At 43.3% G+C, this 18,340-nt stretch overlaps 1 protein-coding gene across 3 annotated transcripts in view; it reads right to left on the minus strand.

Moving 5' to 3' along the window:
- The window catches only part of SMURF1 (SMAD specific E3 ubiquitin protein ligase 1), a 117,829-nt gene that overhangs the window by 22,126 nt on the left and 77,363 nt on the right, over positions 1 to 18,340 (minus strand). For 2 of the 3 annotated variants that reach the window (XM_055292417.2, XM_055292416.2), the window contains exons 2-9: positions 11,895 to 11,933; positions 10,700 to 10,808; positions 7,876 to 8,009; positions 7,663 to 7,728; positions 5,259 to 5,334; positions 2,684 to 2,925; positions 1,800 to 1,884; positions 26 to 172 (exon numbers count right to left, since the gene is read on the minus strand). In XM_055292417.2, coding sequence (XP_055148392.1) covers positions 26 to 172; positions 1,800 to 1,884; positions 2,684 to 2,925; positions 5,259 to 5,334; positions 7,663 to 7,728; positions 7,876 to 8,009; positions 10,700 to 10,808; positions 11,895 to 11,933 — 898 coding nt within the window. Of the gene's footprint in view, positions 1 to 25; positions 173 to 1,380; positions 1,459 to 1,799; positions 1,885 to 2,683; positions 2,926 to 5,258; positions 5,335 to 7,662; positions 7,729 to 7,875; positions 8,010 to 10,699; positions 10,809 to 11,894; positions 11,934 to 18,340 lie in introns of all 3 variants that reach the window. The other variant, XM_055292413.2, reaches the window with a different exon arrangement.

Raw genomic sequence — 18,340 nt, forward strand, 5'->3', positions numbered from 1 at the left:
GCAAAAAATATTTTTAAAGTCTTACTTCATGATGTGGTGTAACCTTGGGTCTGTAAACTGGGTTGTTCGGTTATTATGATCTACAAAATATATCCTCCCAGAAACTGTACTTCTGACTTCCCAGCCTGGTGGCAGTGGTCCAAGTTCATCACAATTCACACTGTTAAGGTCTCTACCAAAATGGAAGATACAGAGAGGTTTGTCCAACTGAGTACGGAGGAATGAGACCAAAAGTCAGCAACAGAAGCCACAGAGGTTCCTTATCAAGGTGTCTGTGTCCCAGCTCTGCCAAGATGGACCTTCGTGGTGCTACTTACGCTAAACCTCCACTCAGTCCAGCCCTCTCTGCTGCAAACAGCAGCAACATCCGAGAGATTTAAAACCAAACTTTCAGGCTGGGCGCAGTGGCTCACGCCTGTAATCCCAGCACTCTGGGAGGCAGGTGGATCACCTGAGGTCAGGAATTCGAGACCAGCCTGGCCAACATGATGAAACCCTGTCTCTACTAATAATACAAAAATTAGTTGGGTGTGGTGGTGGGTGCCTGTAATCTCAGCTACTCAGGAGGCTGAGACAGGAGAATCGCTTGAACCTGGGAGGTGGATGTTGCAGTGAGCCGAGATCATGCCATTGCACTCCAGCCTGGGCGACAAGAGTGAAATTCCATCTCCAAAAAAAAAAAAATAGGAAGTTTCAGAGCTTATAACCATGATAAGGAACAGGGGCTGCCCACGGAATATCATTTCTTATACAAAAGAAGGCCCTAATAGTAGGAAATATCTTAGTGCTGTCAGAAAACTATCTGAATTCACAAGTGTCATTAAATGTTCCAGGCCAGAAGGGTTTCTTCATTGGAAAGTTCCCAGACAGCACCAAGCTTTTCAGGGCTAAGGGAGATAGAGGAACATGCATTCAGAAACTCGCGATTCGAAACAGTTGCAGCAGGACGAGGCATTCTCATTTTCAAATGGGCTTTCTGTTCAACAAGTATTTTCCGCTCTAAGAATGATTAATTATTCTCCTGATTAATAATTTCAACACAATCTACAGTCAGAAGGGAGCACAGCTTTACTGACCAAGATGTGTTTCTAATTAACACAAAAGCCTGTCATTTCTAACAGGGGGTACAAAAGAGACACCTCATTCATTTGCAGGTAATATATTTCCAGTCTCATTATAGGTACTGAGTCATACATTAAACATAGTCTTGGAAAATCAGACAGGAAGTTTATTCTCAGATGAAACAAATTATGAATAAAAAGGAACTAAGTATTACCAAAAATCGTATTAGGTAGTAATGCTATTCTAAAAGGAAACAAAAAGCAAGGAAAAGAAAAAAAGAAACGTGACTCTGTTATGGGGTTGGGGGGTCTCTCTAACCTGGGCTCACATGTATGGCCTTGTGGAAGGAACTCGTCTAGAAAAGCTGCATCTCCCCCAGGAATGGTCCCCGAGGGACTGAGGCAATGGGGACAGTAAAGTAGAAGAGAGAAAGGGCAACAGAGTCTTTATACTTCCTTGACTTATGATGGAAAATTTTAAGCATATAAAAAAATTAGTGATCATACGGAATCGCTGTGTGACCAACTTCAACAATGACTCACAGTCAACCTCGTTTCAAATGTACCCCTGTCCACTCCCCCAACCCCAGCTTATCGGAAGCAAATCCCAGACATCAATATCATCTCGTTCATCCCTATTTTTAGTTTAAAACAAGAGCAACACATCTGGAAGGCACTGGCTGTTCAAGTCAACTGCTGGAAAGACAGCTGGGAGAGGGTGCATTTCAGGACGCTTACCTTGGTATCCTGGGGTCGTGCCACGTGCTCACTCCAGTCTGTGTGTGCAAAAAGTAAACTTGGCCCTGGACTGTTGTTCTTTGTTCTGAACAAGAAATTTGGGATCCAAATTAGACAAGTTCAATTCCAGGGAGAGTTTGTAACCATTCCTCGATGCCCTCACGTCTGGTATTATGTAAATCTAGATAACACTCCCCTCTTATCCCTGTTCTTCTCTCTGAGGTGGCCGAATAATCCTCTCTTCTCCGTCTCGCCCCATGCTCCCCTTTCCAGAGCACTACAGCACCCTCAACTAGCCTACGTGTTACCTTGGTTTGCTTTGGTCTTCGTTTGCCTAAGATTTTCACTTGATTTCTAAACTGGAAGATTTGGAGCAATTGCTGAAAATTCATGATTAGCTAGATTTAGCACCATTGTCTTCCAGTTGTCTTTACGCTGCCACAATTATCAAATGGCACAGCCATGCAAACATGCACACTTATGGCACAAACAGGCTACTCAAAAAGGGTTAAAGGCCGGACGCGGTGGCTCACGTCTGTAATCCCAGCACTTGGGCGGCTGAGGCAAGCGGATCACTTGAGCCCAGGAGTTTGAGACCAGTCTGGGCAACATGGCGAGACCCATTCTCTACAAAAAATACAAAAATTAGCCGGGCATGATGGTGTGTGCCTAAAATCCCAGCTACTCGGGTGGATCGCTTGAGCTACGGAGGTCAAGGCTGCCGTGAGCCATGATCATGCCACTGCACTCCAGCATGGGTGACAGAGCAAGACCTTGTCTCAAAAAAAAAAAAGTCAACTCATGGAAACAGGGCAGATGGCACTGGCCACAGCTCGTGGAAACAGGGCAGATGGCACTGGCCACAGCAGGGTACATTCTCTCACCATAGCCTTCAGGCAGTTCCGGGGACTGGTGGCCGTGTGGTCGGTTCTGGGGCGTGTGTAGTGAACCTCGCACATCAGGGTTTCGAAGCCGCTGTGCCTGAAGTCTTTGATCTTGACTTGGGGACTCCACGAACCTGCAGTTCCCTCCTCCAGCGGCAGCACCGGTGCTATCTGTATAAGGGGCTGGTTCCTCCATGAAGCAGCTGAGCGGCCTCCCAGGCCCCGAGTCTTCATACACCGTTCTGAAAGGGACGAGAGCAGGCAGGCATGGTGTCACCGTGGAGGAGTCAAGACCAGCGCCTTAGGGCTAGTGTCCTAGGGGACACCGTCTCATACATTCATTTGTTTCCCTTTAACAATGTCCAGTGTTCCAAGAGCCTAGTTTTGTAAAATTCACCGTGTGCCACTCAAACAGAAAGACAGACTCTTCTAAGAGGAACAGGTGGCCAGAGTGTCCCCAAGGCCAACTGTACAATTTCACGATAGGGTAGACTGGAATGATTAGAAGAAACCAGCCTTAGACTATGAGGAGTTCGTGAAATGAGATCTCATTTTTCTTGATTTAAAATCACATCCAGGCCGGGTGTGGTGGCTCACGCCTGTAATCCCAACTTTGGGACGCCAAGGTGGGCAGATCACTTGAGGTCAGGAGTTCAAGACCAGCCTGGCCAACATGGTGAAACCGCATCTCTACTAAAAATACAAAAATTAGCTGGGTGTGGTGGCACACGCCTGTGGTCCCAGCTACTCGGGAGGCTGAGGCACGAGAATTGCTTGAACCCAGGAGGCAGAGGTTGCAGTGAGCCAAGATTGCGCCGTTGTACTCCGGCCTGGGTGTCGAAAATAAAATAAAATAAAATAAAATCATATCCAAATACTCCATTTTCCTTGTTATTTTACTCTATAATGAAACTCTTGGTTACATAAAATGTCAAAATGCCTTTAGGTACTTTTTAAACATCAATCTTCACCCCCTGAGCAATTTTGAAAACAATTTACCTTAATAGGCTACTGTCCCTTAGAAGCAAATACTTTTTTAAAATCTTAGATTGAAAAATTTCAAATATATATAAAAAATGAGAGACCAGTACAATGAACCCCCGCCGTGTGCCCCGCTCCCAGCTAACCATCATCCAGTGTCCACTCTTCCAATCCTTCCCCACCAACCCCAACATTTTATGACTTCACCCTTAAATATTGCCATTATCACAACTAAAAAATGTTCATTAATTTTTTTAAAAAATCAAATAGCAGTGTTCAGATTTCTCCAATTGTCTCATAAATTAGGATCCAAAGTCCACACCTTGCATGTGTAGCTATGTCTCAAGTTTGTTTTTATATGGATTGTTAACAGGTTCTCCTTCCCTCCCGTCTTTGCTTTTCTTGCAGTCTATTGGTTGAAGACCCTGGGTTGTCTGTCCTACAGAGGGCCCCATTCTGGATGTTTGTTGATTATATTCCCTTGGGGCCGTGAGACACATTCCTGGTGCCCTGTATTTCCAAGAGGTGTGTTAATGTTGGATCATCTCTCTTTTGTGATGTTGTTAGCAATTACTGCTTGTTGGCCAGGTCCATTAATTCGTGGGGGACTGCCGAACCAATGACGGTTCAACAGTTTGTTGTATTTTTTTAGTGTGTTGAGTTCCTTCCCCCATCATTATGAGCCCAAGGATTTTTAATATATTTGACATGTTCCAAATTCATGGCAGTTATAATTCTTTTCTTTTCTTTGAGCCAGGGTCTTGTTGTGTCGCCCAAGGTGGAGCACAGTGGTGTGATCCGGGTTCACTGCAACTTCAAACTCCTGGACTCAAAGCAATCCTCCCACCTCAGCTTCCCTAGTAGCTGGGACTATAGGTGCGTGCCACCGTGCCCAGCTAATTGGTTATTTTTTATTTTTTGGTAGAGACAAAGTCTCGCTATGTTGCCCTGGCTGGTCTCAAACTCGAGACCAAAGTCTCCAGCCACCTTGGCCTCCCAAAGTGCTGGAATTACAAGCAGTTATAATTCTTACTGATGCTCAAACTCACCCATCTTTGGCCCATGGGAGCCTCTTTCATTGGATTCTGAGTCTTTCAGGCACAACCCCAGTTTGTTTGTTTGTTTGTTTTTGAGACAGTCTCGCTCTGTCACCCAGGCTGGAGGGCAGTGGCGTGATCTTGGCTCACTGCAACCCCCTCCTCCCAGGTTCAAGCAGTTCTCCTGCCTCAGCCTCCAGAGTAGCTGGGACTACAGGCTCCTGCCACCACGCCTGGCTAATCTTTTGTATTTTTAGTAGAGACGGGGTTTCACCATATTACCCAGGATGGTCTCAATCTCCTGACCTCGTGATCTGCCCGCCTCGGCCTCCCAAACTGCTGGGATTACAGGTGTGAGCCACCGCGCCCGGCCAACCCCAGTTGTTTTTACAGCTTCCTTTATAGACAAGTAAACTGGTTCACAGTTTTATGCCAACATCCTTTATGCATCTCAAGCATTCTGCAGAGTGACTTAAGGAGGGAAGGGCGCTTTCCTATAGGCCGAGAGGTTAAGGTAGCAGAGAACTCGGCCTGCCTCTCGCTGTGGTTATACGTACCCTTCATTTTCTAACAGTCCTCTGCAGTCCACCACCGAGCCACCAGTTCCTATTCTGTCTCGTGTCTGTAAACTGACTAAAAGAGAAAAGAACGACTTGTGTTAAAACCGAGCAGGGTTTACATAATTATAATACAGTGAGTCATTGCTAATTTAGAATTTATGTACAATATCATAAAAAACGAGGCATATGTGTATGCATACACACATATATTCCTATGCTTTCAAATACGAAGCATTTTACTCCGGTAGCTGCGTGCTACTTGGAATATTCCTTATAAATGTGGCAAAGAAAAGGGTGCCATGTTTCTCCTGGTCTCCATAAAAATAACAATGCAATATTCAGTCCCTCTAAGTTATTTTCAAGAAGATTTATTTTTTAAGAAGACTTTTTTTGGGCCAGGCATGGTGGCTCATACCTGTAATCCCAGCACTTTGGGAGGCCAAGATGGGCGGATCGCCGGAGCTCAGGAGTTTGAGACCAGCCTGGGCAACATGGCAAAACCCCGTCTCTACTAAAAATACAAAAATTAGCCGGGCATGGTGGCACACACTTGCAGTCCCAGCTACTCGGGAGGCTGAGGCAGGAAAATTGCTTGAACTCAGGAGGCGGAGGTTACAGTGAGCTAAGATCGCGCCACTGAACTGCAGCAGGGTGACAGAGTGAGATTCTGTCTCCAAAAAAAAATTGAAAATTAAAAAAATAAAAATAAGAAGTTTTTTTGGGGGGGATTAAGTCTTACTGTGTTGCCCAGGCTGGCCTCAAACTCCTGGGCTCAAGCAATCCTCCCACCTTAGCCTCAGAGTAGCTAGACTACAGGCATGTGCCACTGAGCCCAGTTTTTATTTCTTAAGAACATTCTGACTTAACTTTAATAAAGACACAGAGAGGCCAGGCATGGTGGCTCACACCTGTAATACCAGCACTTTGGGAGGCTGAGGCAGGCGGATCACCTGAGGCTGGGAGTTCCAGACCAGTGTGGCCAACATGGTGAAACCTTGTCTGCTAAAAATACAAAAAATTACCCAGGTGTGGTGTTAAGCAGCTGTAACCCCAGCTACTCAGGAGGCTGAGGCAGGAGAATCACTTAAACCCGGGAGGCGGAGGTTGCAGTGAGCTGAGATCATGCCACTGCACTCCAGCCTGGGCGACAGAGCAAGACTCCGTCTCAAAAAAATAAATGAATAAAGACACAGAGAGTACTTTTAGCATCTGCAAAGTCTAAGTGAATCTAAATATTTATTCTCTATCTTTACTATGAACAAGACTTTTATAAAGTTGTTTTCAGTTACTCATTTTTCTCCCTGGCACATCCCTCCACAAAGAAAAAAAGAAATTACACACAGGAAAGCATTCGGTGAGAACTTTTTCATGATGGTAGATTTCAGGGTGTATGTCTGCACTATTCATTTATCTTGGGTCAGGTCTACACAGGACAATACCTAAAAGATTTGGAGTGAGAATCACTCCAATGTGCTGCAGAGAGACCATTTTTTTTTTTATTCCATGCAGCAGTGCTTACAAGTCAATATCTGAGTTACCCTAAAACACTAGTACAAGTGGGTGGATAATAGGATGAGTTCAACAGCTAAATCACTTCCAACAGACTGCCTCTAGCCAACACTTTGTAACATTAGCATACTTTTTCATTCTAAATAATGCAATCCCCTGACTGTACAAATCATATTACATGGAATTCTTCGCAACTCTTGGCTTTTTACATGTAAGATGGGGCTTCCAGAAGAAACTATTTCCCAACTCCTGTATGTGTGGCCACCATTCTTATTATCTACCCTTGGATAATACAGTCAAAAATGTCCATAAATGTGATGATTAAAATTACATTTAAAATTCTAACCCTAAATCTTTCTGTACCCGAGTCATTTTAACTCAACTTTAAAAGCCAAGAGAAGGGGGCCAGGCGTGGTGGCTCTCACCTGTAAGCCCAGCACTTTGGGAGGCCGAGGCGGGCAGATCACTCAAGGTCAGGAGATTGAGACCAGCCTGGCCAACATGGTGAAACTCCGTCTCTACTAAAAATACAAAAATTAGCCAGGCGTGGTGGCACACACCTGTGGTCCCAAGTACTCGGGAGGCTGAGGCAGGAGAATGGCTGGAACCTGGGAGGCGGAGGTTGCAGTGAGCTGAGATCTCACCACTGCACTCCATCTCAAAAAAAAGAAAAAACGGAAAAAAAAAAAAAAAAGCCAGGAGACGGGAATTACATAAAATAATAAAAACTACATAAGACGAAACTTCCTGGTACCGAAGAGAAGGCCCCGTACGTGGTCTGTCCTCTGAGGCCCGTCAGCATCGTCAGTGCCTGTATGTGAGTTCTCAGCGATGAAGGGTTGAATGTAAGTTCTGGAAAAGCATCTCTTTACACAGACAAGAAAGTTCTTACCCACTATCTGGCCACGAACTGCATCAGTATCTGAGGGGTTTAGTTTGCATAGATCCAAACGCTGGTCTGTAAACAAACAATTCAAAACTTAACCCAAGGAACATGAACTAGGGAGGAAGGCAGGAATGCAGTATTCAGCGATCAAAACAAAAAATGATGCCTCCTAAGCTTTCTTCGGTTGCATTAAGAGGCAGGAAAGCGTTTGGTTCTTACATCCAGTATCTTTTAATCTGCTGATGGCATTGGAGAGCAGCCGCACGCAGCCCAGGAAGCCAGCTCCCTGTTTCTTGTGAATTTTCTTGTGGTTCCACACGCTAATGGTTATCGAATCCGTTTTCCCAACATATCTGGAAAGAAAGCACAAAACTCATTTTTAATTGTCTTTTTTTTTTTTTGAGATGGAATCCTGCTCTGTTGCCCCCAGGCTGGAGTGCAGTTGCATGATCTCAGCTCACTGCAACTTCCGCCTCCCAAGTTTAAGTGATTCTCCTGCCTCAGCCTTCCGAGTAGCTGGGACTACAGGAGTGCATCACCATGCCCGGCTAATTTCTGTATTTTTAGTAGAGGTGGGGTTTCGCCATGTGGCCAGGTTGGTCTCGAACTCCTAACCTCAGGTGATCTGCCTGCCTTGGCCTCCCAAAGTGCTGGGATTACAGGCATGAGCTACCATGCCCAGCTTTTAGTTGTATTTCTGAATTATGATATCTCATTGAGATTTTCTCTTTAAGAAACCTTATAAAATAATGTTGCCTCTGTATTACACATGTAACAGGCATTTAATAAATACGTATCCATTAATTTCAACAGGCTGGGAAGAAGAACTACTTTGCTCCTTATGGAAGGGGCAAATGTAGATAACCACATGATAATAATAATCTTATAACAGACTTACTATATTTTATTTTTATTTATTTATTTTGAGAAAGAATTTTGCTCTTGTCGCCCAGGCCGGAGTGCAATGGCACAGTCTCAGCTCACTGCAACCTGTCTCCTGGGTTCAAGGAATTCTCCTGCCTCAGCCTCCCCAGCAGCTGAGATTACAGGCACCTGCCAACACACCTGGCTAATTTTTTGTATTTTTAGTAGAGACGGGGTTTCACCATGTTGGCCAGGCTGGTCTCAACCTCCTGACCTCAGGTGATCCGCCTGCCTCGGCCTCCCAAAGTGCTTGGATTACAGGTGTGAGCCACCGCGCCTGGCAAATTTACTGTATTTTAATAGTTGCCTAGGACAGTAACATGATTCATAAATTCTCACCAATTAGGTTTGATATAGAATACTGGTTTGCGACAAGGGACTACTTACAAACCTACGGATCTATTCAAAGTACACAAGAGGACACCAAGACATTAAACCTCCATTTACTGTCACTCCAAGTCAACAGAGAGAGGAACTGAACCCACTTACACAGCCTCAGTGTCACTGAAATGAATCTTAGAATATAATTCTTAAAAATCCCACCCAAATACAGTATAATTTGTATTAATTAAAAGACAATAATCTTTCAGGATTACTTTGATGAAAATATCTCAGTAGGAACATGAAAACATGGGTGCATATAAAATAGTAGTCTTCACAGCTGGGCGCAGTGGCTCACGCCTATAATTCCAGCACTTTGGGAGGCCAAGGTGGATCACCTGAGGTCAGAAGGTCAAGACCAGCCTGGCCAACATGGTGAAACCCGTCTCTACTAAAAATATAAAAATTAGCCAGGCATGGTGGCGGATACCTGTAATCCCAGCTACTCAGGGGGCTGAAGAACGAGAATCGCTTGAACCCAGGAGGAGGAGGTTGCAGTAAGCCCAGATTGCACCACTGCGCTCCAGCCTGGGCAACAGAGCAAGGCTCTGTTTGAAAGAAAAATTAAATTAAATTTAAAAATAAAATAAAATAGTGGTCTTCAAAGTACAGTCCAGTTTTTGAATGAATATAAGAAATTGTCTGATGGCTTTGATCACATAAAACTATATTTTCTCTTGCAGAAAATATATATGTACTAAAAAGCAAAAATTTTCAAAGTCAACAGAAACATACAGTCATAATAATGCATTTTTTTAGGCCTGGTACAGTGGCTCAAGCCTGTAATCCCAGCACTTTGGGAGGCCGAGGCGGGTGGATCACGAGGTCAGGAGTACGAGACCAGCCTGGCCAAGATGGTGAAACCCCGTCTCTACTAAAAATACAAAAATTAGTCGGGCGTGGTGGTGGGTGCCTGTAATCTCAGCTACTTGGGAGGCTGAGGTAGGAGAATCACTTGAATCCAGGAGGTGGAGGTCGCAGTGAGCCGAAATCACGCCACTGCACACTCTAGCCTGGGCGACAAAGCAAGACTCCATCTCCAAAAAAAAAAAAAAAAAAAAAAAATGCATTTTTTAGGTAGAAACTACAACTAGGTTTAGGGTTTTGCTGAAAAACAGTAGCATGTGGAGTTCACAAACTACAGCCTTTTTTTCTGCTAAGATGGCCAGGAGATTGAAAAGTTTGAGGATCACAGGTACAAAAGCAAACCATAAAAATCTATGAAAATGCCAAATGCAGTCAGGCACAGTGGCTCACGCCTGTAATCCCAACACTTTGGGAGGCTAAGGTGGGAGGATCACTTGAGGTCAGGAGTTCAAGACCAGCCTGGCCAACATGGTGAAACCCCGTCTCTACTAAAAAATACAAAAATTAGCTGGGTGTGGTGGCGTATGTCCATAATCCCAGCTACTCAGGAAGCTGAGGCAGGAGAATCACTTGTACCCGGGAGGCGGAGGTTGCGGTGAGCTGAGATCACGCCACTGCACTCCAGCCTGGGTGACAGAGTGAGACTCTGTCTCAAAAAAGAAAAAAAAAAGAAAAAGAAAAAAAGAAAATGGCAAATGCAAGAACTTCCAAGGTACATAAATTCTAAAATTAGGCAACATAGACATTCATTTGGCCACCACTTTTGTTATCAATAGTCATCCTTTTTTTTTTTTCTTAAACGTTTTCTCCTAAAAGCTAGACACCTGCTTTCTTGCCGCTCCCCATGGGGCTTACAGAACATTCAACTCACAGATCATAGTGCTGGTTCCACTTTGGGTCCAATGTGTTTTTCACAGTGTCGGTTGAGTGGCACTGCCCAGACCCATCCACGACAATCTTTGCAAAAGGGTCGGGGAGCCCTGGAGGAGAGAGGAGACCCACACCTAGATGAGACCTCACATCCATCCATGTGACATAGAACACACAATTCGTGTTCTCTAATTTCAGGATAATTTCAATCAGCAAAATACGTTATGTCTATTGAGCTTTCTAAGACAGCCTAGTATGCCTCCATACTCAGATTTTTAGAGGATAGAAAAGAAAGTGACTGAAAAAAAAAAGGCTTACATTCAAATTTCTATTAAAGTGGGGCTAATGAAGTAGGGGGAAAAGTGTCTGAAAGTAATTGTATTTAGACTTTCTAAAAATTAATAATGCCCCGAAATTTGTTTACTGATCTTTGCCTGTCTTATCTATGGAAGCGAGTCTTCACCAGGCCTTAATTCGGTAAGTCCCTAAATGCTAGAGAATGGATCAGACAGGTTTATTAGATCTGACAGGTGGCAAAGTGGACAGTTGTCAGAGAGAGAGATGGACACAAGCCACGACGCTGGAGCTTCCTGGCTACCTGGAGAAAGCCTTTGAGCCTAAGTTTCTTCATCTTGAAAGCACGAATAATACCACTCAAGAACTGAAAGATGTCCTGTGAGGATCAGAAAGCGTGTGAAGAATTTAATGCTGCAGGCACTGACCAGATAACTAGGTGACGTTCTTAAGGAGTGATTCCTTCCTTTAGAAAAGGAGTCTCTATTTTTGCAATTCCTTTAATTACAGGGTGTTGTAAATGTGATTTAATTGGTAAAATCTGATTAACAATTGTATGCAAATCCAGTTGTTTTATACAAAAGTATTTCATTTGTACTAGAGCTGAGAATCCATCATCCAGCAGAAAGCAATATTCTAATAGGTAGAGTGGCAGAAGAAAGTGGGGGTGACCAGAATAGGAAATGAAAGACAGGTTTTGGGGTATGATTTATAAGCTCTGTGTCTTTCCGCTAAGGAACCCCCATGTTGTAGTCAACCGAGAAATAAAGTTTGGGAAAACATGGATTTCTATTAAGTAAAGGGCAAAACTTTGGAATACACCCAATCTTTTTTTAAAGTTTAAAATTTCAGAAATACATGCATAACATTATAAGAGGGAAAAAAATTAAGTGTTTACTTACTGAAAAAGTCTTTCTTTGCAAGGTTCTTGGCACATAACACTAAAAACAAAGAAAAATTACTCAGGTTAGCATTAAAGACGAGATTTCCATAATAGCTAATCTATATTTACGCCCGAACAAAAAGACTCAAAAAATTAGCTTTGCCAAAGATTTGACTTTCAAATCTAGTGTCACATGAAACAAAAAATGGACAACCATCTAAAAAGTGTTTTCTCCTCAAACTGAAGATCAACTGTAACAAATACAAAATGCTTTAAAAATCTTAAACCCATTCAGATGGGTTTATCAATATACTTTTTTTTTTTTTTTAAGAGACAAGGTCTTGCTGTTGCCCAGGCTGGAGTGCAGTGGCATGATCATAGCTCACTGCAGCCTCGAACTCCTGGGATCAAGCAATCCTCTTGCCTCAGCCCTCCCAGTAGCTAGGATTATAGGCACACGCTACCACACCTGGCTAAATTTTCTTATTTTTGTAGAGCTAGGATCTCACTATATTGCCCAGGCTAGTCCTGAACTCCTGGCCTCAAGCGGTCCTCCCACCTTGGTCTCCCAGAGTGCTGGGTTTACAGGCTTGAGCCACTGCACCCAGCCTACCGATATTCTCTTATACTGCATACGATCACATAAAAACCAACTCAAAGACCTGAAGTATTTATCCTTATAGGTACCGCTAATGACAGAAGAAGCTATGCAATCTTTTATTCTGATAATACAATTTTGTAAATGTAAACTTTGATATGTTGGAAAATAGTAAGCAAGGGGAAGGTGGTAAAAAAAAAAAAATATGGGGCCATCATCAGGGTGGTGTGAACAAAAAATGATAAAATGCATGTTAAGAACTTAGCACTGGCTGGGCATGGTGGCTCACGCCTGTAATCCCAGCACTTTGGGAGGCTCAGATGGGCAGATGACCTGAGGTCAGGAGTTCAAGACCAGCCTGGCCAACATGGAGAAACCCCATCTCTACTAAAATACAAAAATTATTTGGGTGTGGTAGCGCATGCCTGTAATCCCAGCTACTCCAGAGGCTGAGGCAGGAGAATCACTTGAACCCAGGAGGCAGAGGTTGCAGTGAGCCGAGATCACGCCACTGCACTCCAGCCTGGGCGACAGAGCGAGACTCTGTCTCCAAAAAAAAGAACTAAGCACAGTGTTGATGTATAGAAAGAATGCAATTAAGGCTCTTACTATTTTATTAATGAGTAATGAGGTAGTATCAATTACTGTTAAGACAGTTTGACACTAGACCTGCTTGCTACACAATGAAAGTGACTGTGTCAGGGAGACACTGAGGTGCTTTTGTCTTTTGTACTGCTTCACAAATTGTCCTCAATTTTAACACTATTATGTTTTATTAAGAACTTACATTTTACAAAAATGTGTTCACATAATAGATATTGTTCTGCCAAGTTTCACTTAGTTTTTATAAAACTAAGTGAATAATGTCATAAGTGATAAGCTATATATAGCTTTATCAAGATATATATATATTTATATAGATATATAATCAAGATACATATATATAAAGAGACAGGGTCTCACTCCGTCACCCCAGGCTGGAGTGCAGTGGCACAATCATAGCTCACTGTAGCCTCAAACCCCTGGACTCTAGGGATCCTCCAGCCTCAGCCTCTCGAGTTGCTGGGACTACAGGCACACACCACCACACCCAGCTAACCTCTTTTTTTAAAGAGACAGGCTTTCACTACGTTGCCCAGGCTGGTCCCAAGCTCCTGGCCTCAAGCAATCCTCCCACCTTCGCCTCCCAAAGTGCTGGGATTACAGGCATAGGCCACCATGCCCAGCCAAGATACAATTTATATACCACACAATTCACCCATTTAAAGTGTACAATACAGTGGTTTTTAGTATACTCATGGGTTGGACAACTGTCATTACAATCAATTTTAGAACATTTCTATCATCCCAAAAAGAAAGGCCATACCCAGTTTAAACTAACAATCTTAAACACATTCAAATGGGTTTATCAATATACTTTGTTTTTTCAGAGACAGGGTCTTGCTCTGTTGCCCAGGCTGGAGTGCAGTGGCATGATCATAGCTCACTGCACCCTCGAACTCCTGGGTTCAAGCAATCCTCTTGCCTCAGCCTCCCCAGTAGCTAGGATTACAGGCACACGCCACCCAGCACACTCTGGGAGGCTGAGGTGGGCGGATTACTTGACATCACAAAGTGGTGTTAGAGTTTGTCAAATGCTTTTTCTACATGTGTTGAGATGCCGTTTTGGTGTTTGGCCTTTGTCTATTGATGCGGTGTGTGACATTAATTATTAAACCAATCCTGCGTTGTGGGATAAACTCAACTTGGTCATGGTACACAATCCTTTTAATATGTCGCTATATTCAGTTTGCTAGTATTTTGTTGAGGAATTTCACATCTACATTCGTAAGGGATATTGGTTTGTATTTTCCTTTCCTTCATAGGCTATCTAGTTTTGGTATCAGAGTGATACCACCCTCATAAAATGAGCTGGGAAGTATTCCCTCCTCCTCCTCGTCTTTTTGTTTTGTTTTGGAAGAATTTGTGAAGAATTGGTATTAATTCTTCTTTAATGTTGGGTAGAGTTCACCAGTGACGGCCTCTAGGCCTGGGCTTTTCATTTTCTTTGTGAGAAGTGTTTTAAGTTACTAATCTAATCTCTTTACTTTTTATAGATCTAGTCAGATTTTTCCATTTCTTCTTCAATCAGCCCTGGTAGTTTGTGAATTTCCAGAAGTTTGTTGATCTCGTCACTTTTTATAAGTCTATTCAGATTTTTCCATTTCTTCTTCAGCCTTAGTAGTTTGTGTCTTTGTAGATGTTTGTTGATTGCACCCGTTGTATGCCACAAGTGTCATATACCACAAGTGTTGTATGCCACAAGTGCTGGCATACACTTGTTTGTAGTATTCCTTGATAATCAGTATTCCTTGATAATATTTCTGTATAGTCAATAGCAATATTTCTTCTTCAGAGTAATGTAATTTTTATATCCTTCCTTTCCACCTCAGTCTTTTTAGTGGATAGATCACTATTAATTACACCTCCTGCTGATGTTTCATTTCTTGTTACTCTAATTACAAAGTACATACTTGAAAATATGGAAATGTGTAAAATAGAAAATCCACAGCCCCAAAACTTCATCATTAGTGTTTGTCTAGCATTTGCCTGGCTAGTCTCATGTGCTTATTTTTCCCATTAACATTTAGAATCATTTTGAGCAAGTTTTTAAAAAATGACTTCATAAGTAAATGAGGAAATTTTTTGCCTGTTTACAATATTGAGTATTCTCATTCTTGAATGTAGCATATTTATCCCTTTATTAAGTTTTTTGATGCCCTTAAGTGAGTTGGGTTGTTTTTTCTCTTTTTTGAGACAGAGTCTCTGTCGCCCAGGCTGGAGTGCAGTGATGCGATCACAGCTCACTGCAGCCTTGAGCTTCCCACGCCCAGATGAGCCTCCCACCACAGCCTCCCAAAGAGCTGGGACCGCAGATAAACACCAGCACACTTGGATAATTTTTTTGTAGAGACGGGGTCTCAGTATGTTGCCCAGGCTGGTCCGAAACTCCTGGGTTCAAGCAGTCCACCAGCCTCGGCCTCCCAAAATGCTGGGATTACAGATGTGAGCTGCTGCATCCAGACGAGATTTTAAAGTATTTCATAAAAGTCTTGCACATTTCTATTTGGGTGGATTCTTCGGGTATTTTTTGTTACTATTGTGAATGGAATCATTCCTTTTGTTGCATTTTCTCATTGTTATTTGGATATAGACGAGCTATTAGTTTTCTCACATTAATTTGAAATCACCCATCTATTTGGGCTCTCTTCACATGGGCCTATAATGTTCTGTTTGCTTCAGTTTTCCTTTTCTTTTCCAAAGCTTGGAATATCTCAACAGCTCTCATATAAAATTCAAAGTGTCCAAGACTGAAGTTCTTCCCAATCTGACTAGAAACCTGGTCCTCTCCCAGGATCTGTCAGTTCAGAGACCTTAGCAGCCCCCATCAAACGCATAAACGAGGCCAGGCACGGTGGCTCACTCCTGTAATCCCAGCACTTTGGGAGGCTGAGGTGGGCAGATCACAAGGTCAAGAGATTGGGACCATCCTGGCCAACATGGTGAAACCCCGTCTCTACTAAAAATACAAAAATTAGCTGGGCGTGGAGGCGCGTGCCTGTAGTCCCAGCTATTCGGGAGGTTGAAGCAGGAGAATCGCTTGAACCTGGGAGGCAGAGGTTGCAGTGAGCTGAGATCGCACCACTGCACTCCAGCCTGGTGACAGGGCGAGATCCCGTCAAAAAAAAAAAAAAAAAAAAAAAAAAAGCCACAAGCGAGAAGACTACATGTTCTCCTTCTTTCCTCTCAATCTCAAATACGTTACCTTCTTAGCATCTCCACCCTTGTCCAAGCTCCCAACACAAGCTATGATGAAGTGACCGTTTCAAGACTTAAATCTCATGTCTGTCTTCCTTTTAAAATTCTCCAGTGGCTTCCCCTTGCAAAACTCTAGCCTTGTGAGCCTCCGATCCCTCCCCACCTCCCTGTGCAGTCTCAAATATTAGCCACCAATTCTGGGCCCTGGTTTTCGGAGGTGCTGGTGCTAGATTGCTTCTGAATAGAATAATCCTGGTCACATGTCTCACAAATATTAATCTTTGCTCATACAATGTTTGAGTTTAAGGCTAATTCCAGTGGAATTTGGTTACATCATGAAGTGGAGAAAGGTCTCAGCAGTGTTAGCACAAAGAAAATTTTGCTTTGGCCAGACACAATGGCTCATGCCTGTAATCCCAGCACTTTGGGAGACGGAGGCAGGTGGGATCGCTTGAGCTCAGGAGTTGGAGACCAGCCTGGGCAACATGGCAAGATCTCTACAAAAAAATACAAAAATTAGCCAGGCAAGGTGGTAGACGACTGTAGTCCCAGCCACTTGGAAGGCAGAGATGGGAGGCTCACCTAAGCCTGGAAAGGTCGAGACTGCAGTGAGCTATGACCACACCACTGCACTCCAGCCTGGGTGACAGAGTGAGACTCTGTCTCAAAAAGAAAAAAAAAAAAAAAAGGAAAGAAGAAATTTGCTTCAATTCTCTATAAGGATCATTTAGGGTCATTCTGAATGTGGTTAAGTTAATGGTATATGATTTCTCCTACTAAAATAGCTTTTTGATCAGGACATGGAATTTGGTCCACTCTAGAGATATATGAATAAAAGGTAATTCATTAGACATTATAAAATCTCATTCTATTTAGATTTTTTTTTTTTTTTTTTGAGATGGAGTCTCGCTCTGTCACCCAGGCTGGAGTGCAGTGGCGTGATGTCGGCTCACCGCAACCTCCGCCTCCCGGGTACAAGTGATTCTCCTGCCTCAGCTTCCTGAGTAGCTGGGATTACAGACGCACACCACCATGCTCGGCTAATTTTTTTATTTTTAGTAGAGACGGGGTTTCACCATATTGGTCAGGCTGGTCTCAAACTTTTGACCTCATGATGCACCTGCCTCAGCCTCCCAAAGTGCTAGGATTACAGGTGTGAGCCCGGGATTACAGGCCGGGCCCAGCCTTAGATCTATTATTTTTTAAAAAATACATTTATGTACCAATACGGTGAGGTTCTGGGGATATAGCAATTAACAAAAGACACATTTCCAGAAAACTGAGTTTATTTTTCAGTGTGGACCAATGCATGGTTTCTTCAGTTCCAACCCTGAAGCACCCCTCTACCTTAGCCAGATCATTCCTCTTACCTCCCATAATTTCCTAATCACATCCCATAGTTTTCCTAATGTTGGGAATATGGTCAAAGCAAATTACATAGTGTTCACGAAGCACTTGAATACATGGAAAGGAAGTGTTTTGCTAACATGAGGTACATGCAGTTAGTAAAACAAGCTTCTTTTACCTGGCAAAAGACAGGGTCATACAAATACTACTTGAGGTCGGGCGCGGTGGCTCACGCCTGTAATCCCAGCACTTTGGGAGGCCGAGGCCGAGGCAGGTGGATCACATGAGGCCAGGAGTTCCAGACCAGCCTGGCCAGGATGGTGAAACCCCGTCTCTATTAAAAATGCAAAACAATTAGCCGGGCGTAGTGGTGGGTGCCTGTAATCCTAGCTAGTCGGGAGACTGAGGCAGGAAAATTGCTTGAATCTGGGAGGTGGAGGTTGCAGTGAGCCAAGATCATGCCACTGCACTCCAGCCTGGGCGACAGAGTGAGACTATCCCCCTCACCAAAAGAATACTACTTGTGGTTTCACCCACTCCAACAATGAACTACAGCAAAAATTTAGTACTTTATTCAATCTTGAGAAAGTTTCTAATTTGTGTCAATACTACTGTTTCTCTAGCCTGTGGCTAGAAACTTTCACTGCAATGCTGTTATTCCTCTCTTCTTCTTATATTTCTGTGTCTCCACATCCTATCACTGTCTTCTTCTGAATGTCTCT

Source organism: Symphalangus syndactylus, chromosome 9 (assembly GCF_028878055.3).
Source record: "Symphalangus syndactylus isolate Jambi chromosome 9, NHGRI_mSymSyn1-v2.1_pri, whole genome shotgun sequence".
NCBI classification, from domain to species: Eukaryota; Metazoa; Chordata; class Mammalia; order Primates; family Hylobatidae; genus Symphalangus; species Symphalangus syndactylus.